Below are 23,557 nucleotides of genomic sequence, written 5' to 3'. Positions count from 1 at the left end.
AGTCCCATAATGTAGTGGTAACATATGAATTGGACCTAAGGCTATGTGTATTTGGAATAATGTTTTCCTTGCAGTGTTAAATTTACACACACACACCCTGTAAAAGAAGTGTAAAAGAAGTATCTGAAGAAGTGTGCATGCACACGAAAGCTCATACCAAAATAAAAACTTAGTTGGTCTTTAAGGTGCTACTGAAGGAATTTTTTTAATTTACCCTGTAAAAACAAAACAAAAAAGCTACAGGTGCACCTCTTCAAATAGGCCCTGTTATGCATGGCAGAGCCACTTGATGGCAGCATTGTTCTGCACTTGCTGTGTAATAAGGGAAGTAAAACAGTAGACAATTACCACAAATTAGGAGGTGCTGAAGTGTCTTGCTGCAAGGTGTTGTCTGATACCAATCTGATTAAAGCACATTGTGTGTTGGGAAAACATCAGGATTGGGCTGAGAAGGCTGGGTAGTAGTAGTACCTAGTAGTAGTAGTAGTAGTGCCTAGTACTATTACTACTAGTAGTACCTAGTAAAGGTAAAGGTAAAGGGACTCCTGACCATTAGGTCCAGTCGTGACCAACTCTGGGGTTGCGGCGCTCATCTCACTTTATTGGCCGAGGGAGCCGGTGTACAGCTTCCAGGTCATGTGGCCAGCATGACACAGCTGCTTCTGGCGAACCAGAGCAGCACACGGAAACGCCATTTACCTTCCCGCTGTAGCAGTTCCTATTTATCTACTTGCACTGGCAGGAACAAGGGCCAAGCAACGGGAGCTCACCCGGTCACAGGGATTTGAACCGCCGACCTTTTGATCAGCAAGCCCTAGGCTCTGTGGTTTAACCCACAGCGCCACCTGCTAGTACCTAGTAGTAATGCTCTTCTTCTGGGAGCTGGTACATGACAGGTACAATATCCATAAAGGCACACTTGATAAAAATGGGTCTACATATCACATTAGTTTTATAGTTACCAATATTGCCAAGATGGAAACAGCAAAGCTGCAGAATAAGATAAGACCTTGTTCACACCGTCTTCTGATGCAGGATGTTCTTGCATGGTGAAGGAGGGGGAGGTACAAAGACTGAGAGTGAGATGGCTACCTGTATTATTATTCTTGGCAGCCTTATATCAACCAATCATTAACATTACCAGAGAAACAATTAGGCTTGGTCCTATCAAAACACACTATATGGTTATTATTTATCTACCAACCTTTGAGCTAGCAAACACACTTTCCAAAGTAGGACAGAATGAAGAAAAACAAAACAAAACCACAAGAGGAGTCTAAAGGGATTAAGTGTTTCAGCCCCATTGATAAAGCATCAAGGCAAACAGTTGAGCATACAGGCCAGTTAAGCACTTGTATAAGTTCAGCAACTAGAACAACTGATTAAATTATTAATTTTTATTAAAAAAAAACCCACAGTTGCTTTTTATAGATACTTATTATCAATTTGATATGTGGATGTTAAGAAATGAAAAGAAATGTGTAGATGTTAACATATGAAGCCCAATAAACAACAATGACCAAAAAGAAAGACAGAAAGAAAGAAAGAAAAAGAAAGAAAGTAGAAAATGGATGTGTGGGCTATCTAGTGTCACATGTATGACTATTTGACTGCAGGGCAGAACCTATGAGCATGTATTCGGTGCAATGAGCTCCTGACACAAATGCACTCTCCTGAGGCCTAGGGGTACTAAAGGAACTTGTGAATGTAATCTCAGAGCCTCTGTCTACAATCTTTGAGATTTTTTTGAGAACAGGTGAGGTCCCTGTGGACTGGAGGCGGGCAAATGACCCTCAGGGTCCCTCCAGCTGTACAATTCTATGAAAGTGAGTAGGGCCAGAAGCAAAAGTGGGTTAGCAAGAGACAGGACTTTTACCTTTTTACAGCAGCCACACCTATTTTGTACTGCCCCTTTTTTGCAGTTTAGGGGTTCACTTCTGATTAAAGTTCGAGGTAATGAACTTAAGGTTAAGATGTGTTTCTAATTTACTGAATGAAACTCTCCCTGGACTCGCTTATGTGAATCAGCCACAGTTCTGTTCTCTGATATTCTAACTGCCCAGAAAGCAGGGGAATTTTTTTGTTTCGTACTCTGACCATAGATCCTTCCTCTTCTTTTAAATCAAGAACTTCATTATATTACTGACTGCGGTGACCTGAGATGAGTTAGACTAGACTTGAGGCTTCCTCTTTTTAACACACAGCTTGTTTCATTTATATGCTACTTATTGAAGATAGCAGAGTGTGAAACAGAAATTTGTAAAAGGTAGGACTGAAATCAACTTGCAGCTTCATGTATAGTATTTAAATATTTATTCAAAAAAACCAAAATTTTCAGGTAGGTGATGCTATGATCAAACCTGCAGTTTGGAAAATCAATGTGCTTTTGATATTCATCAAAAGGTAAGGAAAAGTCATTTTGTGAATCATAAATTAACAGTGTAAAAAGACATTTTTTTCCAAATCTGTCGAGGTAGCCATTGCTTATATTGGATCCAATGTGTTTTGTTCTCTAATGCTAAATGCTGACTTTGAGATTACAACTTTTATAACTTGCTAGGTTTGACCAGTTTTCCCAATATAGCACACTGTACAATGAGAAGTTTTAATTGCCGGGATATTTTTGTCTCCACTGAAAGTTACCGGCTGGTTGAATAAATTCTTGCAAATGGTAAAAATAGGAAAAGTGACATTTGGTGAATGAATGGAGGATACTATATAAGGATCTTTTTGAGAATAAGTAGGACTTTGAATTACTATTACCGGTATTTGGAATATGCTAAAAAAGGTCTCCTTGACCTCTGATGGGAGGGTGTTCCACAGGGCGGGTGCCACTACCGAGAAGGCCCTCTGCCTGGTTCCCTGTAGCTTTGCTTCTCGCAGTGAGGGAACCGCCAGAAGGCCCTCGGCGCTGGATCTCAGTGTCTGGGCTGAGCAATGGGGGTGGAGACGCTCCTTCAGGTATATAGGACCGAGGCCGTTTAGGGCTTTAAAGGTCAGCACCAACATGAAGTCCTCAGTGTTGGATTAGGAAGCATGCATACAATTGCACACCACTGTTCCTCTCCCATTTCAATGGAGTGGGGAGCCTTTCTCGGGGAAAAGGAAGAGGGTAGCAAATGGCAGGAACTGAAGCTTCCATCACAAACTCCAGAGTTTCTGAAAGGATATATCACATTTGTGTGGGAAAGGCAGTTTCTGCAGATAGGAGTGCTCTGCCCTGCTGCCATCACCTGTGCACACTAACCTGAGAGTAAGTGGGGGTTCTGATTTATGCATCTAAAATATGCAACAATCAGGCCTGAGTAAGATTGGTTGAAGGTTTGGAGCTATACTAATTTGCAGCCCCCCCCCCCAAAAAAAACTACCTATGGTTCTTTATAGTACAATGATGCCTCACTCTAGTTAAAGGAAGAAAAAATTGGTGCCTGTGGTATAGCCAGTATACCATTCCTTCTGTATCTTCACAGCAGTTATGTGAGGGGGATTGAGCTGAGAGTTGGTGACTACCCCAAGGCAAGAACTAAGTAAATGTTTAAGAGTATTTTCTTTTTAATCTATCAAGGTTGATAAAATGTTTTTTTTTTAAAAAAAATTGTGTTTTGCTGAGTGGTGTAAGACCCCATAGGCTCAGAATATTTTTGGTAGTCCATAAAAGCTAATGCCATGATGAAATTAGAATCATAGAATCATAGAGTTGGAAGAGACCACAAGGGCCATCCAGTCCAACCCCCTGCCAAGCAGGAAACACCATCAAAGCATTCTTGACATATGCCTGTCAAGCCTCTGCTTAAAGACCTCCAAAAAAGGAGACTCCACCACACTCCTTGGTAGCAAATTCCACTGCCGAACAGCTCTTACTGTCAGGAAGTTCTTCCTAATGTTTAGGTGGAATCTTCTTTCTTGTAGTTTGAATCCATTGCTCCGTGTTTGCTTCTCTGGAGCAGCAGAAAACAAGCTTTCTCTCTCCTCTATATGACATCCTTTTATATATTTGAACATGGTTATCATATCACCCCTTAACCTCTTCTCCAGGCTTATTTTGTGGTACCATATGTTATGCATCCATGTATACATTCGTGGGGCAAAAATGTGAACAAACAAGTTTAGTTTGGGCCCCAGAAAGGAAGCTGCGCAAGGAGCTGCGCGACACCATTTTGTTTTGAAGTCATACTTAAATCATTGGATTTGGGGGTAACACAGCACTGATCTGGTTAAATTCTCTGACCCTAGCTTGGGGGACACAATGCAATGTTAGAACTAACTGCTTATTTCCTTTTTGGTCCTATTTTATCCCCTAAGTCCTTTGCAGAAGCAAGTAAGCTAACAACCTCATCAATCTTCTTCATCATGGGCATGGATGTGTGTGTGTGTGTGTGTGTGTGTGTGTGTGTGTGTGTGTGTGAAATGTACAAATTCTACTGTCTTCAAGTGAAGACACTTGAAGCAGCAACATTTTAAAATGAAACACACAAACAAACTAGAAAGGGGATTTTTAACATGCATGGGGAAGTTCTCCAACTGTCCAGACTGAGCTTGCAGCCACACATATGAACATTACCTTTATTCAGAGTCACTGCTGCTAACAAATTTAGCCAGAAATTCTGGAAAGAAGCAAAATAGGGAAAGGAAGTTGTCAGCAGGCTTTGGGGGAGAAAACGCTTTAGGGAGGCTGTTTAATCTGCAGAAAACATTTCAATTTTTTGCCTGTAACAGCAATTATGAATGCTAGATATATTTCACAGAGGATCGGCCTTCTTGGATTATAGAATGATATATATATATTTCTATTTTACACTTCATTATCTTTAATAAATGTAATGATTTTTTTAAAAACCCTTCATATCCCTGCCAGGTTTTGTAGGGGTATTCAAAGTCTGTCCTTCTCCTCGCATCCAGCTTAGATGTCTGATTTTGAATAAATCTGAATTCAAGCACAGTGATGAATACCTTTATTTTTTTCCTCGTTCTCATACACGGTGAGTAGGCAAAAGCTGTGTCATCTTCCATAAGTTTGATAAGTTTGTGTCAGGGTTGTGAAAGAATTCGGGTTCATAACAACTACCTTCTCTCTGGTCCATCTTTGGCAGTTATGTGTTTTCTGCTTGCTCCTTCAAGAAGAAATCTTTCTTTGGTTTAATATGGCTAGTAAATTGTCATTTCTCCCTTCTTTCACACTCTCTGCAGCCAGTTTCATATATGCTTAAGATATATTTTGGCTTTATAAAATAAAAAAACGCAAAAACAACAACAAAAATAACAATAAACAGAGTTATTCTATTGGTAACTTGGAAACATTCTGTAAACTTAATAATATTAAAGTTCATATTTAAGTCTCTTTTCCTTAGTCTGAGGAAAGGTTTAAATAAATTTGCTGCAGATGCCCCTTATAAGAGGTTTCCCCAGCCACTCTGGGCGGCTTACAACATATCTAAAAACATAATAAAAACACTAATCCTTAAAAGCTTCCCTAAATAGGGACATCTTCAGATGTCTTCTAAAAGTCAGATAGTTGTTTATTTCCTTGACATCTGAAGGGAGGGTGTTCCACAGGGTGGGCACCACTACCGAGAAGGCCCTCTGCTTGGTTCCCTGTAACTTTGCTTCTTGTAGTGAGGGTACTAGCAGAAGACAGAAGACGCTCGGAGGAGGACCTCAGTGATAGGAGTGGAGACACTCCTGCAGGTATACTATGAAATATCTGGGCTTTACTTTGACTTTCACAGATAAATCTGTTAGACTTTTTCTAGGAAACTATTTTTACATTAGAGAAGATCCAGACAAAGCAGGATCTTTCAAAATATATTGGAATGGACTTAAGATTTCAGCTAGAAAGCCTCAAGGTCATCTCTGGTTCATTGACTCTACAGTAATACAGTTCAGTTCTGGTCAGTAGAAGGGCTGCTTCAGTGCTCAAGGCTGCCAAACAGGTCTAGCTTTGTTCAGTAGTTGGCTAAGTATAGGCAATTTGTCAACATAGGAACTAATATGTAATTTTTTTTTAAAAAAACTGTCTAGTAGCACCTTAGAGACCAACTAAGTTTGTTCTTGGTATAAGCTTTCATGTGCATGCACACTTCTTCAGATAGGAACTAATAGTTTCTGAAAAAATAATATTTTGTTCCATAGCACTTGAGGATAACAAGACACAGGTCAAATCAAGGCTAGCCAAGGTAGAGAAAGTCAAATCACAGCTGACAAATCAGATTAAGGTTATTCTATTCAGAGAACAGAGAAAACCAGGACCTTGGATAGTTCCAAATGAACTGATGCTACAAATATGATATCCCAGCAGGAAATGAAACCCTGCTGAAGCTTTATGTAGAATGGAAAGGTTTGTAGGGTGGTTGGTTCTACTTTCCCGGAGGAACTGGCTAAGTTTTTGAAGGACTTTGACTTGATTTTGCAGTATTTGACTCCTACATGCTGGGGAAACCTCCAAGGGTGAGTCCAAGCGTGGTTGCAGGGCTGTGTCCTCTGACTGGGAGGTTCCCTAATATACTGCCAACAGTGACCCACCTGAATTTCATCCTTATTGGTGTCCTCTGTTGTGCACTGCAAGGGGCCATTTGGTAAACAGGGCTTAGCTTTCTCCCCCACCCCTTCTCTGGGGATGATGTTGTCCAACTGTGTCTGTGTGGCCTAAACCTACTAAGACTGTCTGAGGAAAAGGTTGGAGTTGGAGGATTTCTTGGGAGCTGTGTGGTACCTGGGCTTCCTCAAAACCAAATATGGCACTAGTATCTGTTAGTGTGTGAATCTCCACCCATGTGCAACCTGTATATACCGTGTTTCTCCAAAAATAAGGCACCGTCTTATATTTATTTTTCCTTAAAAACCCCCCACTATGGCTTATTTTCAGGGGATGTCTTATTTTTTCCCCTCATCCTCCTGCCACGGCCGGCATTGCTGCTGCACCTATCATTATGTCTTATTTTTGGGGTATGGCTTATATTCCTTGAATGCTTAAAATTCCTGCTATGGCTTATTTTATGGCTACGTCTTATTTTCGGAGAAACAGGGTACGTGTAAATAAACCATGTGTCACAAAACATAGTAAGACTCTAGTAACCCAACTGGAAATTGGGTACATGCTATACCCCTGAAGTTATCACTGTTCAGAGGATTGTGTAAGAGTATGATCCTTATTGGGAAGTGTCAATGCTTCAAATGATTAACCAATTAGCAAAATATAAACATTACCAAAGCTTTGTTGGGATACTAATTCCTTGTTCAGATAGTGAATGAAGTGTGAATTAAATTGCAGTTTAATAAGCAATCATACCATTCATTGCAGTCTTGAGATCTTCCCCATTCGACAAAATATACCTGGTAGCAGTGTCAAATTTGACCTTCAGGACTGTAGCAGCATACTGCTTGCAATGATACATACAAGATACAATTCCCATCGATCCTTAATAGGGCCAGCAGGATCAATGGGAACTGCCTCTCACATGGAGCGACATCTCTTCCCAATCCATTCAAATCATTCCCAGCCTGGTTCAAAGGGGGGTTGAATTGCACCATGACCCTATATAAATTGTCTTATTGCTTGAGTAATGTGTTGATAGCTTTTGTACCCTTATTTAAAATAGTGTCTGGAACATTACATGCGCCAAGGCTGCTGATAAGCCATGCTGGAAGATCAGTGACAATCAAGTGCTACTATGAAACCACATCAGCCAACAGACATGGCAGAAAATATTGGTGCAAGGAGTCAACCAACCGTCACTCTTGCCAGACTATCATTTCAACTAACCATTTCACTCACAAAGACTATGAAGGGAGAGTGTCAATGCACGATAGCCCTCAAAGTGGGATTTTGCAAGTGACAATGACACAGTTGGTGAAGACAGACTCCAGTAATTACAGATGTGGCATTGGCAACAACAATGCTTATGGTTTTTATGCTGGAGTGAATCTAACCATTTGGGAAGGTAAGCAAGCTGTTGGAATCCAAACAACGTTTTCCAAAAACTGGTGAAGCTAACTGAAGGGTTATTTTAACAATTGGTTTTGTTTTTGGGGTCTGCTTTTTCAGTTGGCTTGATGGGAAAATTTTGCCTGCTTTTTCTTTTTGGGGGTGTGTAGGGTGTGCGTTTTGTCTCTGTTGGTCTGTGTTTTAGTCTGTGTGTATTGGTGCTGTGTGTGGGGGGTTTTTTTTGGGGGGGAGGAGAAGGATCTGAGTATTGCTTCTTTGTTTTTCTTTTAAATGGGTATTTTGTGTGTCCACAACAGGCTTTTCCAAAACTCTTTGGAAGGCAGTAGCTTTGCCACCTGTTCTCTAAAACAAACTAAAACAAAAAATGCTTTTAGGGATATCCTGGTTTAGAAAAAGCAAAACAAATATATATATTTGGGTAAAATTCTATGCTAAGAAGTTAGTTCAAAAGACTTCCTGGCAGAAATCTGGGATTCAGAACAATCACTTTCCAGTTCTGCTTTTGCCTCACTTTTCTCCATTAACCTTCAATAATCATGGCTCTTTAAGCTCTCTCATATCTGTACTCTAATGTGGAGCCATTAGCTATAGATACAGTTTTCCATTTACAGTTGTTCAGAGGGCTAATAACCCACCTGAAAAATGTAGAGGCAAACAAGGCTTTCAATAAATTGCTAGGTGGATGAGGACAAGCCCGGCTTTTGCATGTATTTGGGTTGCTTAAATGTTTTAAGTTAAAAAGTCTGTTTACATTTTTGTGCCTGCTTGATTGTTGTTTTATAATTCAGTGGTACCTCTACTTACGAATTTAATGTGTTCCGAACACACATTTGTAAGTCGAAAAAAATTGTAAGTCGAATCCCATAGGAATGCATTGGGAGAAAAAATTTGTAAGTCGAAGCAACCCTATCTAAAAATTCGTAAGTAGAAAAAATCCTATCTAAACCGCATCCAAGATGGCGGATGGAGCTCCATTTGTAAGTAGAAAAATTCGTAAGTAGAGTTATTTGTAAGTAGAGGTACCACTGTTAATCATTTAATTCCTGTCCTGTCCTTTCTTACAAAGGATTCCAGGGTGGCAAACAACAAACTAGCAAAACAATACAATTACATTAAAAAAATAAAACATTTTAAAACAGGCACATAGCCTCACAGCTAATGATCTTAAGGAACAGCGTCTTTCAGTCACCAAATGCCAAGGTGAATTGCAACATTTTAAAATTCTTCCTCAATGTTAATAATGAGAGAGACAGATATGCTTGACCAGGGAGGGCATTCAGCAAATGGGACTCAGCCTCTGAGGAGACCCTATCATGGGTCGGTGTGAACTGTACAGCACCCAACAGAAACATCACGAACCGGGCCTCTCCTGCTGATTGTACCAATGATGTGCCAATATCATTGATATTGGTAGAGGTACCCTTGATTTCTTCTCTTTCTCTAGTAAAATACCTTTTTATATTTTCATAAACATGCACTATTGGCTGTAGTAGGTCGTAATGATTCTTTGAAAAATTGTTTAAGACTGGTGGTGGTGGTGGGAAGATAGTAATATATGCTTTCTTTTCTCCAAACAGGTCCAAATATGCCAAAATCACCTGAAATACTTTGGGGTAAAGTGGGAGGGTCAGTAAAGATCCAATGCCCATTGGAAACTGCCAGGTCAAGCATGAGGAGATCCTTTTGTAAGATGAGCAGATCTGGCTGTTCTCTCATAGCAGATACTAGCATGAATAAGGGAAAACAGCAAGAAGGAAGGATTATTTTTACTGCTGGAAATAGCTCAGAAACTTTCAAAGTCTTCATAAACAAACTGAGAAAAGAAGATTCAGGAATGTATAAATGTGGAACAGGAACGTCTGGCGACAATACAAGCTTAAGCATCATACAACTGGAGGTCACAGAAGGTAAGCAGAGAAGTAAAATGACAAAATCACAAATGTGGACCCATAGAAGAGGCAGGCAAGAAAATCAAGGCAACAGGGAGAATATATTTCCTCTTTTACCTTCTCTCTATATCTCACCATGCTTTCTGGTTCCATGGAGGTGGCTTTAGACCCTGATGGTAACTCAGGCACCTATATGACCAGCTTGAGCATAGGAGCTGTGGCAGTGGCTGTCCAGCCCCCATAATGGCCCTATGAGCTGGTGGGTATGTGTATGCAGTACTCCCTCTACAAATATGGGAAATAATCCTCTTCACAGCTTCAATGATCCTTGGGCATGGGTTTTGGGGGGATGCAGAATGCATTGTCTCATCTCCTTGCTAGCCCCAACCTAAAGCAGTAGGAAGTTCATTTTTCAAATTTGCTTTCCTTCCACCTCTACTTCTAAGCCAAGCTGGCTGAGGGCTTGTTTCTGCTGTCACTTTTCTGGTCCAATTACTGACACTAAAAGTCTTCTATAAAACCAAGCTGCCCACGCAAGAGTGTGCTGGCAGAACTAGACACACAGTTTTGCAAAAATGTTTGCTCAAGTATTATTCCTAAAAGCATTTCTTTAAAGGTAATTACAAAATTACAGTGCTTCTGGAAACCAACTGCCTGAAGGGGTTGTAAAATGCAAAAGAACAGTCCTTGCCAAAACATTTAACTTTTCCTTATCTTGGCAGCTCATCTGATAAACTCATCAAGTCTAGACACTTCCATTGTATAGGGAATCACATATTAATCACAGCATATTAAGTGAAGTCTAGCTTCAATTATCTGAAGAAGTGTGCATGCACATGAAAGCTCATACCAATGACAAACTTAGTTGGCCTCTAAGGTGCTACTAGAAGGAATTTATTTTATTTTGTTTCAATTGACGTATTCTACATGATCCTATATGGAGACATCCCTTTCTGTTGGTACCCAATGCATTTTTGGAAATTGCTAAATTCTTCTTCACAACCTTCTCTCATGGCAAGAAGTCCCACAGCATCTGTGCAACTGAAATCTATTGGGTGGGGCAAGCAAGCAAGGAGGCACTGAGCAGGTTGCAGCACTAAAAGTGGTCCAAGACCTACTGTTTAAGACTCCTCTAATCCTATAGGCTTGAAACCACTTCCATGTGTCTGACTGTTGGTAATGTTCCCGCCCTGAGCAGTGTGAGTATAGGGGTACTCAGAGGAAGTTGAGTCACAGACCTTGCCTGAGCATATACTTTTTTCATGTAAACCCACCACGGGGGGCTCTCAGTTGAAAGTGGCTGCTGCTGAATAAAATCCCTTGTCTTTCTCTGTGTGGCTAAGTTTGTTAGAACAGGCAGGGCCCTTTATAATAGGGTTACCAGAGGTCCCCATTTCCCAGGGACAGCCCCCGGATTTGCAAATAAGTCCCCGGACAAATTCCATCCCCGGAATGTCCCCAGATTTCATCTAATGTCCCTGGGAAATGCAGCAGCGGCAGTCTCAGCAGCCCAGAGCAGTTGGCTCTGGCAGGCTTCAGGAGCTGCTCAGAAGTCCCCATATGATGGTGGTGCAGGGGCTCAAAGATGCAGCTTCTGAGCTGCTTCCACCTTCCCTGACCCCAGCAACTAAGCTGTGAAGGGAGGCTTCACGCTGCCTATCAGAGCTTGCGTGCGAGCAGGAGGGGGCAGGGATCTCTCAGTTAGGCAACAGGAAGCCTCCCTTCCCAATTGAGAGATCCCCGCCCCCTCCTGCTTGCACGCAAGTAGGAGTGGGATTGCGGCTGTTCCGATGGGAAGGGAGGCATTGCGCTGCCCGAGCCTCGCCGCCGCTGCCACTCTCGGCCCTCCTTCTCCGCCTTCCATGCCTGACCCACCGCACACCGCTTCACCACCACCACTGAAGAGCCAACAACTCAGGGACTGCCCAGGCTCGTGGAGAGAGGAGATGGAAGCCTCGAAGGAAGGGTAAATGTGGTGGTTGAAGTCAACGTGGCACCTGCTCCTCTGCCCCCGCCATTGCTGCAGCATCAACATCCTGAACGTGTAGTATTTATTTATTTATTTCATTAAAGTGTCCCCAGATTCATTGAAAAAAATCTGGTAACCTTACTTTATAAAGGAAGTTGTTCCAAATCCCTCTGGTGAACTGTTGCCATGATACCTGTGCTCTTCTTTCTCAATCAGGGTTCCATGGGAACATGAGGCATGTATGGTAGCACTTGGTTCCTGGCAGGTGTGCAGAGGTGCCAACTTGAATAAAATATTGTGGGGGGGGGGCGGCAGGTAAGCCCCGCCCCATATAATAGATCACAAGAAGCAGTGCTTGCACACCATTTTATCACCTTTTATCCTGGGCTGCTCTACTTTGAATGGTGAATATTTTATTGGGGAGGAGGGGGCGAAGGGAACTTGACCCCTAGGAGTTATTATTATTTATTGAATTTATATACTGTACCGCCCTATATCCGGAGGTCTCAGGGCAGTTCATAAAATAAAATCAAAATATAAAACCATAAAATACATAATTGAAATAAAAACAACGACCCAATAACCCCCCTCCCCACAAAACCCCCACATTTTAAAAGGGCATAGGATGTCAATCAAATCAGCCAAAGGCCTGGTTAAAAAGGAACATTTTCGCCTGGTGCCTAAAGGTGTATAATGAAGGTGTCAGGCAAAGAGTTGGCTCTTAGGTAGGGGTGTGTGTGTGTGTGTGTGTGTGTGTGTGTGTGTGTGTGTTGGGCGGGGGACAGTGGGGAGGTGGTACATTTAAAAAATGAATGTACAAATGATTCCCTGCGCATGGGCTGCTAGATTTTAGGAAGGAAGGAAGGAAGGCTGTAACTTTCTCCATGACCTCCCTTTTTAATATGGAAGGCAGGGCTGTCCCACCCATGTGGCAGACTGAGGAAGCTGTCTTGGGTGGTGGAACCCTAAGTGGCGGCACCCCCACGGCCACCCTGCCACCTCATGAGATCTTTCTGGAACCCGCTGCCACCATCACTTCACAGGTGCTGCCACACAACCCAGGTAAGAGAGGCTTTGGTGGTTGTGGGCGCCTTTGGTGGCAGGGCAGCGGCGGGGCGGGGTGGCAAAATGGGAAAGAAGATTAGAGATAGATAGGCAGATAGATACATAATGTGTGATCAGATGAGATCCCCCACATTCCCTGTAGTCTTAAGTGGTATAGCTCAAACATATAACGGTAAAGGTAAAGGGACCCCTGACCATTAGGTCCAGTCGTGACCAACTCTGGGGTCATCTCACGTTATTGGCCGGTGTACAGCTTCCAGGTCATGTGGCCAGCATGACAAAGCCACTTCTGGCAAACCAGAGCAGCACATGGAAATGCCGTTTACCTTCCCGCTGTAGCGGTTCCTATTTATCTACTTGCACTTTGATGTGCTTTCAAACTGCTAGGTTGGCAGGAGCAGGGACCGAGCAACGGGAGCTCACCCCATCACAGGGATTCAAACCACCGACCTCCTGATCAGTAAGCCCTAGGCTCTGTGGTTTAACCCACAGCGCCACCTGCGTCCTCAAACATATATTACTATCTTAATAAGGCCTTTTACTTCACCCTAGGGGTGCTTTTTGTAGAATTGCCCTTTATGCCTGCACAGTGAATCACATGCAGACATCCAATCTGGGGTCCCACAAAGCTCAGTTCTAAGTGGATTCCAGGTGGTGAGATAGCTTGCTATGTGCAGGTCTGGCCTAAGACATTTTGCCACATGGGACAAAAGACAAGATGGTTCCTTCACCTTATGATGCACAGAAGGCAACTTGGCCTGCAGTTGGATGATGTTATTTCAATTCTGTCAGCAGCAGAACATCCCTCAGGGCTTCTGAGAGGATTAGATCAGGCATCCCCAGACTTCGGCCCTCCAGATGTTTTGGACTACAATTCCCATCATCCCTGACCACTGGTCCTGTTAGCTAGGGATCATGGGAGTTGTAGGCCAAAACATCTGGGGGGCGCAGTTTGGGGATGCCTGGATTAGATTGATCATGGGGGTGCAGGATAGGACACAGACAGCCAGAAGGGTTCAGGAGAAACAGCTAGTGGGTTGATGCTGCCGCCCAGCACCTGCTGCCTAAGGCAGCTGTCACACTCTGCCTAATAAGGCTGGCCCTGGTGAAGTGAAACCACTGGTAGCTGTTGCATCATGACAAAGGTGGGAGATACCCCTCTTTCTGGTCCATGCTAGGTGGAATAAGACAGTGCTGCTGCCCCATACAGCTGTACAGTTGCTGTACAGTTGATAGCATCTCTGGAACTGATGCTGCTGGCATCAGAAGGGCCAACTAGCCATGTACCAACTGTGCAGCATCTTCAATGGTACTGATTGCAGAGCCTCCACTTACTCGACTGCCTCCTGGAGTCAAAAGGTAAAGGTGAGAAGGACCCAGTCCCTACATTGCCATGCTGCAGCCTCTTTCAGCTTCATCCAGCAATGCCTTGGCCATTGTTCTTCTGACAACTCCCTCTGAATTCCAGCTAATAGCACTGAAATACAGTTCCCATAATCCCCACTCAACATGATCAATGATCGGGGCTGGTGGATGGGAGTTGTGGTTCAGCAACATCTGTGGGGCTACAAGATGGCCACCCCTGGTGTAGGAACATTCAAGAGCATCTTGATTTTCAATGATTCTCAATTACAGAATCTTTTCCCTCCTAACAGAATTGGTTTTCTTCAATATTGTAAATGATACAGCAACCACATATGAGCCACAAAGAATTTGGACATCCCCCCGCAGTTATGTGACAGCTACAAATGAAGTTTACAAGCAAAGGTAAAGTTAGAAGATGTCTTGTCTAGCCTAAGCACATTCTCATGCTTAGCCATTTCTCTGAAATTTAAGTTTTTTTTAAAAAATGTCATCCAACCAGTCTGAAAAACAGGCACCAGCACTTCCAGAGGGTAGTTTAGCAGCTGATACCAAGGAAAGAATGAGAAACTGATTCGAACTAATGTGCAGAATCTTCTAGTTAAAATACTAACATGCATAAATGGGGGAGAGCCGCTAATGTTCTGCACGCTTGGTATATGAACTGCAATTTCCCAAAATAGCCAGTCGAATGCTTAGAAGGGAAAAATTGAAGAAGAATTATGCGTTGCAAGAAATAAGGATGAGCCAGTAGATGGCACTCCTTTCACTGGTGTTAAGGGTTATTACACTGCTGCAAACGTTATTTCAACCAAAAAACAAAACAAAATGCAAGGTCTATAAGAAATTAGATACAATTGATGAACTGATGGGTGGGGAGGGTCCAATTTTGTAGATTGGGCAGAAATCAAAGCAATCATCAAAAGGGTGGGGAGGGAGTGATAAATGTTTGTGTGTCCTGTGTGTTGCGCTCCCTCCCTCCCTCCCTCCCTCCCTCCGTGTGTGTGTGTGATTGGTGGTTGCACCTACCTTTCCCACACCCTCTGTTAGACTGAAGTGACTGTGGCTCTATTGTAAAGGGCAAAACATGCCAATTCCCACCACAACACAAGGGTAATTTTGAACTCTTTTGTCCCAAGTCCTAAAGGTAACAAGGGACTTTAGAATACCAGACTATCTCTTATCTCCAGTGCTTTTCTTGAGGGGACGCAGGGGTATGCCTACCCCTAAACATTTTGTTAATCTAAATTTGGCCTCATTGAGGGGCAGTATTTCAACATGAGTAGGAAAATGAGAGTACCCCTAAATATTTTTTTAAAGTAAAAAAAGCACTGCTTATCTCCAGAAATAACCTGGTGAGCCCCACCACTCATGCTATGTTTGGGACTGTTGTTATCATGAGATGCCCTTGGAATGGTTTTAACCAAGTATTTTAAGTGGCCAGTAATGCTTAAGGCATCTGTAGTGTATAGGAGCACTGTATGTGGGACAGCCCCCCCTCTTTCTCTCACCAAGGTGAACTCCTGAACTCCTTTTGATCCCACTGGGTGATGCTCCTTTGAGGCATTGCTTGCCAGTTTCTACCACCTTCCGAGCTGCCTTTACTTCCTTCTCCCCTACTTATTCAATCTCCTCCATCTTCTTGTCTCCCTTTTATCCTGGGCTGCTCAACTCCTCTGCTACCGTACTTGTCCGTACCATCTCCTGCTTTTTCTTCACAATTTCCCTTACCTTGGGACCTGCTATTGATGTGCTACCATTTACCAATTTATCATCTGGCTGGTTGGGGGTTTCCATCTTCACCGCAGTGTTGCCCCACCCTGTCCTTTACAGTCTGCCTGACTTACCTTCCAGGCGGGCAGCAAAACCATTGGAGTGATGGAGAAACTGGCACTCCCAGCACCAAGGTTTCACCCCAATCAACTCTGCGCTTTTTATAAACAATATTGATATCTGTTTCATTGTGATGCTTACAATAAAATAATTTTTACCCACCCCACTCTGTACAAAAGATGAATGCCATTGTAAGGCCCTCTACTTCTCACTCACAATTCCTTACTGAGCCATTCCTGTTTCCCTGTTGACATCCTCTTGGTCTGTTACTTGAGATTTTGGCTCCTGCCTTCCATCTGACTCATGATGGCAATTTCTTGGTCTAATGTTTGGGCTGCTAACTTGTATGAGCTGCTCTGATCACTGGCGCCAAAAGAGATTGATGTGTAACAGACCGTCACCAGCCACTGGGGAAGCAAAAGTTTACACATTATGACAAGCAAAAAAGGGGCTCTTTTTTGTACTATGTCTATATTTAGGTTGTCTGAAGCTGAACTCAATCTACCTCCAATTGTGATACCAATTGTGCTTGGATTTCTTGTTCTGGCTGCAGCTGTTATCATTGTACTTCTTAAGATAAGGAAGCGAAAGAAGGATGGTAAGCAAAACCATCTATTCTCTTGGTACTTTTGTGCATTTGGTTCTTGTTGGGACAGCAAAATGTGGCACAAAGCAGCCCTTACTGGCGTCATGTTCAGTTTTCAGTCACAATGGATGCAGGTTGGCTAGATCTTGCTGATCCAAAGTGTGTCTGATTTAAGATGGAGCATTTGTTTATGTATCCATTATATCAATGCACTTGAACCACAACTTTCACAAGGGGACTGGCTATAAATCATAAAATGCATACAACATTGTAGTTGTGCAATACCAACAGTACTGTACAAGCCTATTCTTTCCTTAGAAGTAAGCCCTACAGAGCTCAATGAGGCTTAATCCCAGGTAAGCAGGTATAAGATTGCAACCTAAGTGCTAAAACATAATTCCTACAAGGTATATAAGGAAACAGAAGCCCAAGAACATGTTTCTTGAAGGCCTGGCAGCATAAGACTTTAACCTTAGAAAAATGAGGCAAAAGATCTACAGTAGCAACATGGGCTTTAAAGCTGTTTTAAAGCTGGGCTGCCACTACCAAAAAGGTCACACTTCTTCTCTCAGCCAGGACAAGCACCTGGAGGAAGCTCTCAGCAAAATGTCCTCAGTTCCTGAGGACATTGGCAAGGCAGAATTCATTCTCTAAGGTATCCCAAGTCATGTGGAGCTTTACCAACAGTACCTTGACTTTAGCTCAGAAACAAATGGGCAGGCAGTTCTCTCAATACTGACACAATATGCCCTGTAAAGCTACCACTGATTAGTGATTGTGCAGCTGTATATTGGACCTGCTGAATTTTCCAAACCTGCTATGCAATAGTCTAATCTAGAAGTTACCACCATGGCATCTATGATGGGTGCAAACTCTCCCTTTCCAGAAGAGGGTACAGCTGGCAAATCAATAGAAACAGGGGGAAAAGGAATATCTAGTTAATGAGGAGCAGTACTGGCTTCAGGAGTGCTCCTCTGCCCCAAATTTTGTGTACCTGGTTCTTACAGGGAATGTGATCCTATTCAGAAAAGGCAGAGCACCACCACTCCTGGTTTCTTAGGTCTCCTGTCTTCAGTAAGTAGTGTGACTTATCTGGTGAGGGCCTAAGTTGTCCGTTATTTTTGCCTCAATAGTGAGGTAGTGGGCCAATCTGAGTTTGTTTGATTGTTAAATGTCAGAAGCAGTAGTGGCATGTGATGGACCCAGAGCACCATCGGAGGTGGTGGTGCGACATTCCCCAGGACAGGATGGGTGGGGGCAAAGCATTGCTTTTAAGATGATCAGAGCACAAGCTATTTGCACATGAATATTATTTTGCTCGCTGGCTTCTCTGGGACAACTCTCACTGCCAAATCTAGTAAACCTGCATAACATACTGAAACATCAATTTATTTTGAGACTAGTGGTATGTCTTCTTAGCCACAGAAGTTACCCCAGTGGTCAATGGATGAAAATGTAATTATCTGTTGGGTTTTTACCAAAAGCGTCATATGACATTCCTGCAAGAAACCCCGAAGGAGCAATACCACTGGCTGTCCAACATTGTTCAGGAGAACAACCCATGGAAGAGCAAACAGGCTCAGCGGATGAACAAGAATCTGCTCTAGGCCCTGACAAAGGTATGTGTTCTTTCTGCCTCTGTGACTTAAATTTCCCTTGTCAGATGAATATCAATAATATTAACCTCCTTCCCAAAATGTTGGCCATAATCCATTGCACAATTGTTTGCAATGGGCCTTTCTTTCTTTCTTTCTTTCTTTCTTTCTTTCTTTCTTTCTTTCTTTCTTTCTTTCTTTCTTTCTTTCTTTCTTTCTTTCTTTCTTTCCTATCATCATTTCTGCATGTAAAGAAATATGTGAGGGTCAGTGATGGAGCACCCCCTTCAACACATCATTTTATTGTGTTTTATTTATTGAGTCTGAGGGTGAAGGTTTGAAGCAGAGAGTCTTCCCTCCTGCCTCCTCTATGCATGGAGATTCCCCATGCAATTAAGAACCTTGCAAAATCACAGTTGAATAGTTCTGGTGCATGGCTCCCATCTGTTTAAAACCTTTCCCCCTCATTTTCAATGCCTTTTGTAATAAGGAGGTTCTGATATAATTACTGGATGACTATTTTTTTAAAAAAGAAGACGTTATGAACAGCAAGCTTTATTATGTTGAACTGACTGATATGGTACAGTTATTTGGTGTCTTCTATTAATTTAAAGCTACTGCTTTAAATACTATTAATGATCAAATGGTATTAAAGTTTATCGTGGCTGTAGAATGTTGAAGTCTGGAGTCAGGAAACTACTGAATAAAATAGCAAAAATGAGGCTGAGGTGTTGTTTTTTAAAAAAACTTTGCAGAGTTGGTGGTTGTCAAGCCATCCTGTTTTGGGCCATGTTCAAGTTCTTTAGAGACAAAGACATAAAAGTAGTTCCGAATAATTTAGCTTCTGTGATATAACCTAATTTCTCCCTCTCTCTTTGTTTTAGTTGAGGTCCAAGTTGAAAATGAGTATTCTTTGCTCAGCCATGGGGCAAATCCCGAAGACCTGAGAGAAACTGATTGACTGCCTTATCAAATGAGGTTGCATATAGTTAACAGAGAATTTTCAAAGCTTGCATTATGTACTCTATTCTATGTCTAAGAAGCAGTCATTCTGCATTATATTTTCCCCTTCTGATATTGACATTAAATTATATCAGAAATACAATGTGAGGTAGACCTCTTATTACCGGTAGTTTTAAAGTAATGGCCAGGATCTAGATACTTATAAGGCTTTTAATTCTGTGTTCACCCAATGAGTCTTTGCATTATGTGTGTGTGCCTTTGGAAATTAAGGGAAGTTTCAAAAACAGTTTGTGCTTCTCTGAATTGGGGGTTAGTATTAAAATATATATTGGTTATGTGTTAGCTCTTGGGTGCATCTCAAATCACTCTGGATCCTTGCTCTTGTGATCATTCTTAGCCATGATTCATACATGAGTTTTGTATTGAGAGAGGTGATGTCAGGAGCTGGCATTTCCAGATATGATTGAGAGAGGCTCCCTGTCTAAAACTGCTTTGAGGTTTTATTTTTATAATAATATAAAATATGATTATATATATATATATATATATATATATATATATATATATGTGTGTGTGTGTGTGTGTAATGAAATAAATAAATAAAACTCCTGAGAGCCAGTGCTTTCCAGTGGACAATAATGAGTTAGATGATTCTACTCCAGTGATCTTACTCTAGCAGGGGTCAGCAAACTTTTTCAGCAGGGGGCCGGTCCACTGTCCCTCAGACCTTGTGGGGGGCCGGACTATATTTTGGAAAAAAGAATGAATTCCTGTGCTCCACAAATAACCCAAAGATGCATTTTAAATAAAAGGACACAATCTACTCATGTAAAAACACTCTGCTTCCCGGACTGTCCGTGGGCCGGATTGAGAAGGTGATTGGGCCACATCTGGCCCCCGGGCCTTAGGTTGCCTACCTCTGCTCCAGAGGATAAGGCAATGTTCCTATGTTCTTATATGGATAAAAGCAATGAAGATGAATTAGCTCCAGGGTGGCAACTAAATGCTAGCTGGTAGCATATGAAATGAATGTGGTGAAATCGCCTTGTGACAACTTCAATACATCTAAAAGTAACATATGACTAGGGCCTTAAGTGGAATTTACCAGTGTGTTTTTCTAGGATGTCACAATTTTCTAAAGTTTGCTGATTTTAAAACATTTGACCATCTAAGGCACATATTTCAGAATTAAACAAACCACAAATATCCCAGCATCCCCTCCCTTCCAGCAAGTGCTCTCTGAAATTGCTAAGATTATTGCAATTGTTCGATAGGTTGCAACAATTTCACATGTATTTATTCCTACTCTATAATAAATAAGGCAGTGACCCAGAATAATATCGGGGCAAACTGTTTTTACACAGTTTGTTTTTGTTTAAAAAAACTTGTGCTGGATTTTGATTTTGATGCTACTGTTACATGCTTCTTCTTCTTCTTCTTCTTCTTCTTCTTCTTCTTCTTCTTCTTCTTCTTCTTTGTTTTTTTTTTTGTTTTTTTAAAAAATCTTCCAGTGTTTGTAAAACAACAATTGTTGTTCTCCAGCTTATGTGGGAGGGGGTAAGTAATAATGTAAATAAATAACCAATATTGGGTTGGAGTCACTCCTTCTGTTGGAGGAAAGGAACATTTGGATCAAACCCATGTTTTATTAATTTCATTGTAATCAGAGTGTGCTGGGGAGAAAAAGAATATTCATTGCACATATATTTTTCAGAAATTTGTTTGTCCCCCCCTTCTGTACAAATAATAAAAGCTGAATTATTAAAAAAACTTTGGCTATGATTGTCAAGAAATGCAGTCAGAAATTGAGCTTCATTCATGATCATTAGGCAATTAGCACCATGTATACATCATTGTAATGGTTCAAACTCATTACATAGATAATAGCCGGTGCCTTTGAGTGCATTTCCTTGATTCTGTGAGGTTGACATTTTGTACAGCAATAACCCTGATGGAACCGCAGATGAGAAGCAATAGTTAGATAAGCTGTATGCAAACAAGGGAGAATAAAGTAACTTTGGATCTGATACTGTATAATTTTCTTTCAATGCTGGATGGAGGATGCAAATATTTTGCATAGCCTACTTAATAATGACAAGATCTAATTACCGGTAATAGGAAGTGACCCTTAACAATAAAAAAGGAACCTACATATTGCCTGCGTTGGCACCTCTTCCATCTTCAGAAAACAGAAAACAGAAGATTATGTTTATTGTATGCTGAAACATTGTTTTATTTATTCTGGGGATGAGTACAAACTGAAAATCCTTGTCCATCAGGTTTTGTGCTTTTGTATGTAAACTCAAACAATGGGAGAGGCTGAAGTTCAGGCTTCGAGTTTCCAGAGCCACCTGAGTCAGAAGGCTGTAGATCTGGCAGTAGGGATCTTTCAGGCTTCTAGGATCTGGTTTGCTTTTGCTAGAACCCCACATCCATCAAGCAGAGCCTGGTGCAAATGACATAATCATCAAAGTTAAGGATTCTGAGCCCAGGAATTTCTTTTGAGCTCACAATTCTTCCAAACTAGCACTCCCCCTACTCACAGTTCTGGTCCCTCCTACCCCTGCCTTCTTCAACTGGGATCAAAACATTCTTTCTAAACTAATTCATCATACTCAGATCTACCGCTAAATTCTACCTTCTGCCCAGTCCTGCTGTAAATGGCTATTTTTTAAATATTTTGAATCCACTCGTTGTAATGCATAACCCTGCAGAATAGGTCCACCACTTCTAGTGTAGGGGAACAAAGTTGAATTATTTCACATTTAAATATGAACTTGCCTACGGTAATTCACACTTTCTAAAACAAGATGTGACTTGAAATACAATCATCCTTCACACTGTCCCAAATTTTGCAGTGCAGTTCTCCAGCCATGGAATATGTACAAAAAATGCACATAGGGCCTACTTTTGTAAACTGTGCATTTAAATGCATATATTAGAGAAAATAACCTATAAAATGCATTATAGTAGGGGAATATTTGAGGGACCCAGGTGGCGCTGTGGTTAAACCACTGAGCCTAGGGCTTGCTGATCAGAAGGTTGGCGGTTCGAATCCCTGTGACGGGGTGAGCTCCCGTTGCTCGGTCCCAGCTCCTGCCAACCTAGCAGTTCGAAAGCACGTCAAAATGCAAGTAGATAAATAGGAACCGCTACAGCGGGAAGGTAAACGGCGTTTCCATGTGCTGCTCTGGTTTGCCAGAAGCGGTTTTGTCACGCTGGCCACATGACCTGGAAGCTATACGCCGGCTCCCTTGGCCAATAATGCGAGATGAGCGCGCAACCCCAGAGTCGGTCACGACTGGACCTAATGGTCAGGGGTCCCTTTACCTTTACCTTAGGGGAATATTTAGCTTTTCAAATTGAAATACTTTAGGCAAAATTGCATAAACGTGTGTATATTAAGAGAAATATGTACTAAAATGCTGATCGATTTTCATGACATTTTCATGAATCATAGAATCATAGAATTCTAGAGTTGGAAGGGACCCTGAGGGTCAGCTAGTCCAACCCCCTGCAATGCAGGAATCTCAAGTGAAGCATCCATGACAGATGGCCATCCAACGTCTACCTAAGGAGGATCCATCAACTTCAGACCGAGTCCTTCCCATGAATTTTCTTTAAAAAAATAACAACAACCACAAACGAATGTGGAAGATGGAGAACTAACCTTCAGACTGGAAAAAGAAGAAACTGAAATTGACATATTTACACATCTGTAACCATTTCATTCTTCAACCTGGATAATATTTAGGGTCATCTGGAATTGCCTTTAGTTCTGTTGCTGTTGCTCATTACTGTTCCTTTTGGAAACCCTGAAATTCCAGCAGTTTGTGCCACCACAGATAGCTTTCCTTGTTCTTAATTTTGCATTCCTGGGCACCATTGCATACACACATATTAAGGGAGGGGTCCTTTGACCATTGTGTATCAAGTTGAAACACTTCAGATGAACGCTCAGGATGTTTCCTTACTTGCCTTCTTGAGAAAAGAGAAAGGAGAAGTTCAGCAATGCAGTCATGGAAGGGCTGCGTGTTATTTATCAAAACTGGGTCAGAGCATTACCAAATGAGCAAACATGGGAAATATCATTTTATAATAATCCTTACCAGAACTTGGAAAAGTTATACTTATACATTAAAATTGTGCAGCCTCCAAAACACATACGCTTCCTAAACATAGAGTGTAGATTAATAAACAATGATTGCACAGTACAATGGTTCTCAATTAGCTACGTATGGCGGACCCCCTGTTTTTCAAAGGCCAAGTCACAGACTCCCTATTTATGATATTTTTGATATCTCTGTGGTAGTTTTTGTTACATGAATGGTGTCATGGACCTCCTGGGTAGGT

The 23,557-nt window shown here is 41.8% G+C and overlaps 1 protein-coding gene across 2 annotated transcripts; it reads left to right on the top strand.

The window, feature by feature from the left end:
* Positions 1-1,918: 1,918 nt before the first annotated feature.
* LOC148685091 (polymeric immunoglobulin receptor-like) lies at positions 1,919-19,687 on the top strand. 2 transcript variants are annotated; one of them, XM_088673558.1, is made up of 8 exons: positions 1,919-2,266; positions 4,856-4,979; positions 7,596-7,937; positions 9,520-9,849; positions 14,521-14,632; positions 16,540-16,658; positions 18,131-18,265; positions 19,126-19,687. In XM_088673558.1, the coding sequence occupies exons 2-8, from the start codon at positions 4,943-4,945 to the stop codon at positions 19,200-19,202; spliced, it is 1,152 nt and encodes a 383-aa protein (XP_088529684.1). In that variant the 5' UTR covers positions 1,919-2,266; positions 4,856-4,942; the 3' UTR covers positions 19,203-19,687. The 2 variants fall into 2 exon arrangements, with proteins under 2 accessions (XP_088529684.1, XP_088529685.1); XM_088673559.1 differs by lacking the exon at positions 1,919-2,266 and having other exon boundaries at positions 4,524-4,979.
* Positions 19,688-23,557: the final 3,870 nt, after the last annotated feature.

This window comes from Zootoca vivipara, chromosome 7 (assembly GCF_965207765.1).
Source record: "Zootoca vivipara chromosome 7, rZooViv2.hap1.1, whole genome shotgun sequence".
Lineage (NCBI taxonomy): Eukaryota > Metazoa > Chordata > Lepidosauria > Squamata > Lacertidae > Zootoca > Zootoca vivipara.
This window is presented reverse-complemented; position numbering and strand designations above follow the sequence as displayed.